Source organism: Belonocnema kinseyi, chromosome 9 (assembly GCF_010883055.1).
Source record: "Belonocnema kinseyi isolate 2016_QV_RU_SX_M_011 chromosome 9, B_treatae_v1, whole genome shotgun sequence".
NCBI classification, from domain to species: Eukaryota; Metazoa; Arthropoda; class Insecta; order Hymenoptera; family Cynipidae; genus Belonocnema; species Belonocnema kinseyi.
Window position 1 is genome coordinate 64538789 of NC_046665.1, and position 8215 is coordinate 64547003.

Genomic DNA, 8215 nt, shown 5'->3' on the forward strand with positions numbered 1-8215 from the left:
ATTTTTTTTAAGCATATCTTAATTCAAAGAAATTGGAAATCTGACTTGAAAAAATCAAGAACGAGAATAACCAAGAGGCTAACTGAAACTAAGGCATTTCGAGCGTGTCCCGTTTTGATCGCGGGAGGCTCAATTGAGGACGTGTACAGGCCTGAGTGGCCAAACGGTGGCTTTGAACTTAAGAAACTGATATCTTGCAAATTACCTGAAACTTCCAAAAATATCTTGAAATTTACTGAACATTTCTGCAAATTTACCAGCCAAAAGAAAAAGTTATTAAAAAATTTATCGTAACCAGTGACGGATTGAGTTATATGCCGCCCCTAGGCTAACAGAAATTTGCCGTCCTTTGACTAACACAAGTCAACTACTCAATTTTGAATTCACAATAAGAAATTTTGCCCTTTTTTTGATACCACGTTATTTTTGAGATTTTTGCAAAAATATGTATGAAATCGTTAAAGATCTATTTTTTCTCAACAACAAAATTTAATATCATGATAAAAATAAAATAAATTGATTTAACAGCCTTAACAACGTTTTGGTGGGAATACAATGAAGTTAAAAAAATGGAGAGTTAGTATCGATTATTTACAAAATGCTGACTTCAAAGGAAAAAGTTGGATGTAAAAGTTTTTGAAACTGTTAAATTATGTTCTTTTTTATTTTTTTATGACACCATAAAATTGTATTGTCGAAAAAAAATTAATTCCAAAGGATTTCACATGTCCTTTCGCAAAAATCTTTAGAGAAAATCGTTTAGATTTCTTCTTATTTTACAATTGTATATATTTTATCATTTTTATCGTATTTGATCATTTTTGGACGTCTTAAAAAATTTCCAACAAATTTGGACCATTTTTTAATAATCCGAGTTTTCAATCTTTTAAATTCAAATGCTCATAACTTTTTAAACCAAATTTTTCGGGATATCGATAACGATAATAAAAAAATACTTCAAATCGATATTTTAAAGGGAATATTCCCTTTAAACATGGACTGCACGCGTGATTTGAAATCAATCCGGCCAACAGAATCAATTTACAACTTAGAAAAATCTCAGAAACAAGATTCACTGTTGTCAAGAAATTGCAAAGCCATAAATATATTTTTATAATGTATTGCTGACAAATTCAAGAAAGCGGCTTGGCTTCACCAGGCCTTAAAGAAAAAGTCTGGGGCCAACAAGAGCCAAGATAAGGCCTACCACAGTCTGCCAGGCGCCCAGGCCTCGACTGGCTCAGATTCGCGTCTGCGCAAAAACGTTTTTGGCACTTATCTCTGTCGCGTACACACGTGGTGACCCTGCGTCTTTTGTGTCGACCCTAATGTGGCCATTCTACGCGCGCTTACTTTATACCTATACTAATTTATACTCGCCGGTTTGACTGATCCCAGATAGTCACATTTCCACTCTTGGACAGAAATTTCTATTTTTCAAAGGTCCAAATAAAAATTGCCATTTTGATACTTTCAATACATAAAAATAGATCATTTCCTTCCCGATTTTCACACCAAGAAGAGGATGCCAAACAAAATAACCTTTGCAGACGTAAGTATATATGCGCGGTACATGTCCATGAACTTGCGACCGCCATTTTCTTCTTTTAACAAAATAAAAGTTGTGCTAGATTTGTGCTCTGTTGTGCCAAAAGCGATTTTTCAAAAAAAAAGTCCAAATTTGAGCCAGAATTAGAAACACCACCATTTTGTTTTTTCTAAAAATCAAATTTACGCTGAATTTTGCTAGATTTGTGCTTTATTGTGCTGCAAAAAATTATTTCAAAAAAATGAAAATATGAGTTCGATTTAAAAACAACTTTAGGGCCCGCATAGCTAGATTTTCCCTGTATTTTACGGTACTTTTTTTTAAAATCTCAATTTGAGCCAAAATTCACAAAAAAAAAAACATTTTGGGCCATCATTAATTTTACATCTAACCGAATTTTTTTCAAATTTCGCGGGTATCCAGTTTTTTGCGGATTGGTAGAACTGTGTTTTGTGTGACATGGCATATTTAATTATGTTTATTGAATCTCCTAAAACTTGCACGCGTGCACACACCAATTTTGTACAGAAAGAAGTAAAAAATAAGAAGTTTATAACTATCTGTGACATTGTGGGAGTGAGGCCAAAAATAACAAAAAATCGCGTCACATATTATGTGCAGGAACCCGTATACACTTTTCACTCAGATCAATATTTTTAGGTGGAAATAGACTTTTACACTTTAAAATTTTGTTTACCCAAAAATTAGAAGAAAAAAATCGAACTATGAAAATTCGAATGTATATTTTTTGGTAGAAATGTACTTTTTTTCTCTGACGAATTTCTTACCAAAAAATTTTAAAAAATCGAACTTTGAAAATCTGAAAGTTGTGCTAAGTTGTGTCACGTTTCTATATTTTCTGTATTTTTAGTTAGAAGTATACTTTTTCCTCTTAGACCAAATTTTTCACCCAAAAATTTAAAAAAATCGAACATTGTAAATCTGAATGTTTTGCTGAGTTGTGCCAGGTGTACTCATCAACTATTTCCTTAAACATTGTGCACTCAAATATATATTTTTTGGTAAAAATATATTTTTTGCAATCGGCCAAAATTTTGTACCCGCAAATTTTTAAAAATGCAAATTTGGAAAATCAGCTATTTGTGCTAGGTGTACACAACAACACTATTTCCCTAGACTCTTCTCTTAGATTTATATTGTTGTTAAAAATGTACGTTTTTCACTCAGACTACATTTTGGACCCGAAATTTTGAAACATGCGAATTTGGAAAATCTGAAATTTGTGCTAAGTGTACACAACTATTTCCCTATACTATTCCCTATGCTATTTCCCTATTCACTCATATATTTTTGGTTAAAAAGTTAATTTGAGAGCAAAAAAGTAGACTTTAAAGGAAAATATACATCTAATAGGAAAGTGCATACATTAATTTTATTTTTGCACGCTTAACAGTGCTCAGCACAACTTTCAGATTTTCAAAATTCGCATTTTTTTTTAACTTTAGCGTAGAAAAATTATTTTGAGGGCAGAAAAGTTAACTTTTACGAAAAATATAGTAGATCTGATATTGAAATACTATTTTTTATTGTAAAAGAGCCAATAAAAAAACTTGATTAGTCGCAAAACTAAAAATATATATTTTTCGCACCAATCCCTTTCTTCGCGGACGGTCACAAATTTTGCGTGCGCCTAGCACAATTCCGCACAACTTTCAGATTTTCGAAATTCGCATTTTCTATATTTTTATTTGCGGTAGCCCAAACAAATTTGTTTATGAAGTTTGGTTCAAATCTTGATTCTTTCGAAAATCTTTCACGGTAAAACAGGATTGCTAGCCCTAAAAAGTTTGTTTTTTATTTTTTGATCAAAAGTTTCGGTCATATTTAACTTTTTTCAGTTTCCTATTTTAAGCAGAAGTGGTGTTAAAATTAAGGACAAGGATGAGGTGATAAGAAAATTAAACAACATCATACGAGGAGGTCCGGAAAAACTGCAAGTTCGTTCCTTTTTTCATCCACACATAATTTTCAAACCCCTAAAAATAAGTTTCAAATTCAAATTTAAAAAAAGACCGAACATAGATTTCTTCTTTCAAAAACCTTTAATAAAACACATTTTGACGAGAGATGAATGAAAGGGAGATTCAAAAATTGGATGTGATTAGTTGAAATATTTAAGATTTTCACCATGTTTTGACAGAATTTTGAATTGGAAAAATGTTATGAATTAAATCAATCTTATAAAGGCTTATTTCAAACTGCCACTGAGTTATGTTTTCCACGGATTTAATGAATTTTCTTTTCTTTTTGAAAAATTCTAATATTAATATTATTAATTATATCATATGATAATATTTTATTATTTCACATATTTTCTATGTGTAAATAATTTATCATTGTTAACACATTAATACAAATAATCCCATCAGTGAATTTCGATACCAGATAATAAAATTTTAGTCTTTATTTTTGAGACTCATGAATATTCCCCTAATTCTATTTTTCCGAATTTCCATTTTACATCACTTTTATTCTTCCGAAATACTATTGTGCACATTTTTTGTTTTACCGAATCATAATGATTAATCTTTATTTTTCTGAGTTTCCATTTTACATAATTTTTATTTTACTGAATAACACAATATTGTATTTAACATTATTTCATTAGGCTAAATTGTCATTTTACGTTTTTTATTCTTCCGAAATGCTGATTTATATCAATTTTATTTGATCGAAATTAAATTAAATTTTAAATAAAGCAATCAGAGTTCCTAATTTAAAAAATTATAACAAATTGTTATTCAGAAAAATAAAAATGATGTCAAATCGCAATTCGTAAAAATCTAAATGATGTCAAAAAGATATTCAGCAAAATAAAAATTATGTCAAATGGTTATTCAGCAAACCGAAGATGATTCCAATTTGAAATTAAAAAGAAAAAACAATTATGTTCAACAGTGTAATTCAGAATAATAAAAATTATGCCAATAGTGATCCGAAAATATAAAAATGATGTCAAATGATAATTCGAAAAAATAAAAAATAATGCAAATTGATAATTCGGATAAGTAAAAATTATAATACATTGTTTTTCGGCCACCTGATTTTTGGTCAAATAAACATCAAGGAAAAATAAAATTTGGGAAATATTCGTATACCTTTTTATTTTGAATTTCAATGAAAATCGCCCTCATAAAGACACACTTGCATTTTACAAATTTAATTTTTGTAGGTTGTTACGGATTTTGACCTCACTTTAACGAAACAACATGTCAATGGAAAGAATCACCTTAGTAGTTTTGGTAAGTGTATTCTGAATTGTTAAAAGTATTTCCTTATTTTTAATATTCGTTCAAACTTTAAAAAATTTTAAAAATAATTTTCGTTTTCAGTTTTTCTTAGCACTAACATAAGTGATAATTGGAAAAAGGTAGCATAATAAAAAAGATGAATTTTTAATCAAATAGTTAAATTAACAAAAAAAATATCAATAAAACTGTTGCATTTAGTACCAACTAGCTGAACTTTCAATTACAGGACAGTTGAATTTTCTACGAAAAAGTACGAATTTTCTTTCTAAGAAGACCCATGCTCAAAAAAATAATTAATTTTTCAACAAAATACTTGAATTTTTAACAAAGTAAATAATTTTTTAATAACAAAATTATGCTTTCTAATAAATTATGAGTCTTTAATAATAAAAATGTTTTCTTTTGACAAGGATGTTCAACTTTTAGCCAAGTAGTTGAATTTTTGATAAAAAAAGATGAATCTCAACTACAAATATAATAGTTGATATTTTTGCCAAAAAAATATTATTTTCAATAAAAAACAATCTAGTTCGACCAAAATGATAAATTCTGAAGGTGAAATGTAATATTTGATATTTCAACCAAAAAACATGTTGATTTTAAATAAAAAATATTTGAATTCCACCAAGAAAGACCATTTTTCAATAATACAGTTTAATCCTTAACGAAAACCGATTATTTTTAACCAAACAGTGATATTTTAATAAAACAATATATATTTTTTACCAAAGGAGATGAATTTTTAAACAAACAAAAAAAAACGAATTTTCAACAAAATATTTTAACTTTTATCTAAGAAATATATTATAATTCAAATTGTGCCTGTTAAGGAAGAAAAAAATGTCAACAAAATTCTTGAATTCTCAAACCAAAAAGACGAATTCTCTACAAAACCACCCCCAAATATGAATTTGTCAACCAAGATGTCCATTTTAACCGAATAGTTTAAGTTTATATGAAAATAATAGAATTTTCAAATCAAAAAGACAATGTCTCTACAAAACCACCCCCAAATATGAATTTGTCAACCAAGATGTCCATTTTAACTGAATAGTTTAATTTTATATGAAAATAATAGAATTTTCAAATAAAAAAAACGAAGTTTCAACAAAATTGTTGTGTTTTTAAGCTAAGAACCCAAATTTTACCCCCGAAAATATAAATTTTCAAGAAAAAGTTTATTTTTAAACTAAATGTTTGAATTTTTAATTAAAAGCCATTAATTTTCAATCAGGAATGAAATAGTAAAATTTGCAGTTCAAAAATTGATTTCTAAACTAACAAATTTTCCTTATACTAGTTACATTTTCAACTAATAAAGTAGTTAAACTTTTTACCAAATATTTGAATTTTTTAATCAGGAATTCTTGTACTAAAAAAGGCATATTTAAAACAAAGTACATACATTTCCAACGAAATAGTTAAGCTTTCAAATAAAAATCATCAATTTTCAGCCGGAAATTGACCAGTTACATTTCCAGTTAAGAAAATAGTAGAATTTACTAATTTTTCTTTTTTTTCAAGCATTTTAGTTAAAACTTAAAAACTGGAAAATTGCCCTGAATTTTTTCCAAGATTTTAGTGGCCATCCTATTAGAATAAACCTTCACTTTTGCGTAAAAATGTATATATTGGAAACACCGTATTAAAGAGTAATTTTATTTTCAGACATATTTGCCAAATGCAAGCAGCTACCACCAACCTATGAGGAGAATTCAATCCAACTTGCCAAAAGATATGTGAAAATTGAGAAGGATCCGGAAATACCGTTAGAAGTAAAAATTAATGCTATGGAAGAATGGATGGAGCTTGGTGAACAAAATATAAAGGGATACGAATTCGACCCAACCGAATTGGAGGAAGTAGCTGAAAAATATGGCACGGATTTGAGAGACGGCACAAAAATCCTGATGGACAAGCTAAATGCAGCCAACCTTCCAGTACTTGTTTTCTCTGCGGGACTTGGAGACGTGGTGCATGCAATTCTGAAGCATAATAGCGTTCTCCATCCTAACGTCGAAATAGTGTCAAATTTTCTAAAGTACTCTGGTAAAATGTTAGATGGTATCAGAGGTAAAAAAATTCACGTTTTCACTAAAAACGAAACCAACCTAGACCCAGAACATCTCAAGAGATTGGAGAGTAGGAAAAATATTTTGTTGATGGGTGACAGCCTTGGGGACACGACGATGACCAATGGCATTCAAAATATAGAAAATATTTTTAAAATCGGTTTTTTATATAGCAAGGACGATGAAATTGTTCGAAAAAGCTTAGATGCGTACATGAACTTGTTCGATGTTGTATTAATAGATGACCAAACGATGGATCTTCCGTTGTTTATACTGGAAATGATTGTTTAAATTTCAGAAAAAAAACTAAATTACAAAGTTTTCTTTAATATAATAAATTTGAATTGCTGTTATTTCCCGCCTTAACTATCAATTTCACGTTCTCGCGCGTTATTCAAAATCTGGTGTTGCAGTTTTGAAAAGTATTAGCTTTTTAACAGGATTAGAAACGTACTTTTACTAAGATGGGGATACTCTACATTTAAAAGACACTTTCATGAATTATTGATGCGGCGGATATTTTTCTGGGAAAATTTGTATTAGTCTTAATTTATTTGTTTCTTAAGATTTTTTTAAGCCTAGTAGCTGTTTTATTTTCTCTATTTGTACAAATTCAGTGACATATCAGTGAGGCTGTAAGTTGCACATAGGAAATTTGTAATGAACACGTAAAATTTTTAGATTCTTTAGCGAGAAATATATTTTGCCTAAGCCATTTGGCGTGTTTTATTGTTCCTATAAGAATGTCGCATTAATTTTTAGTGGCAAAAGGAAATAGTTATGGAATGTGAAAGTATATCCATCACTGTAGTAAGGGAGGGTTCACATATTACGTAACATTAACTAAGGGGTGGATTTTGAAGAATTCGGAAAAAAGTTAGAAGCTTTTTGATAATCATGAACATTTTTTTTAAATTAAATTTTTTAAAGATTTCTGAGAAAATGTTTCATGTCTTAGGTTCTATTTTAAAATAATGATTTTAAGCTTTGACTATTTCAAACTAACTGAAAAAAGAATATGGAAGACTTTAAAATACTTTTTGTTTAATTTCTCAGGATGTAACAATAATTTTGTCGGTAAGCTGAATTTTTCCGGGTGTCAAGAGATTGAAAAACAAATTCTTGTGATTCATGGAAAAATGTTAAATGCTTGTTTTGTAATAAATCCTGAAAAAATTAAATAAATACCACAAAACATTTTCAAATTTTTTCAAAAAATATCAAAGAGGAAACTGAGATAAGATCATAATGATTTTTTATTTTGAAAAATGAACTTTAAGAGAAAATTAAAAAAGGTTTCAAAACATACCAAACGATTTTCT

General features: G+C 28.8%; 1 protein-coding gene across 3 annotated transcripts; it reads left to right on the top strand.

Moving 5' to 3' along the window:
- The first annotated feature begins 1308 nt into the window (after positions 1-1308).
- On the top strand, positions 1309-7608 carry LOC117180401 (7-methylguanosine phosphate-specific 5'-nucleotidase-like). 3 transcript variants are annotated; one of them, XM_033372899.1, is made up of 4 exons: positions 1309-1552; positions 3409-3507; positions 4743-4812; positions 6490-7608. In XM_033372899.1, the coding sequence occupies exons 1-4, from the start codon at positions 1526-1528 to the stop codon at positions 7182-7184; spliced, it is 891 nt and encodes a 296-aa protein (XP_033228790.1). In that variant the 5' UTR covers positions 1309-1525; the 3' UTR covers positions 7185-7608. The 3 variants fall into 3 exon arrangements, with proteins under 3 accessions (XP_033228790.1, XP_033228792.1, XP_033228789.1); XM_033372898.1 differs by lacking the exon at positions 1309-1552 and adding an exon at positions 2022-2209 and having other exon boundaries at positions 3426-3507; XM_033372901.1 differs by lacking the exon at positions 3409-3507.
- The last annotated feature ends 607 nt before the right edge of the window (positions 7609-8215 follow it).

Bases quoted from the DNA above. Each gene is read 5' to 3' on its own strand.
- LOC117180401 (XM_033372898.1), top strand. From the start codon at position 2,163: ATGTGCAGGAACCCGTATACACTTTTCACTCAGATCAATATTTTTAG. The intron at 2,210-3,425 runs GTGGAAATAGAC...TATTTTAAGCAG, and splicing joins ACTCAGATCAATATTTTTAG to AAGTGGTGTTAAAATTAAGG. The intron at 3,508-4,742 runs GTTCGTTCCTTT...TAATTTTTGTAG, and splicing joins GAGGTCCGGAAAAACTGCAA to GTTGTTACGGATTTTGACCT.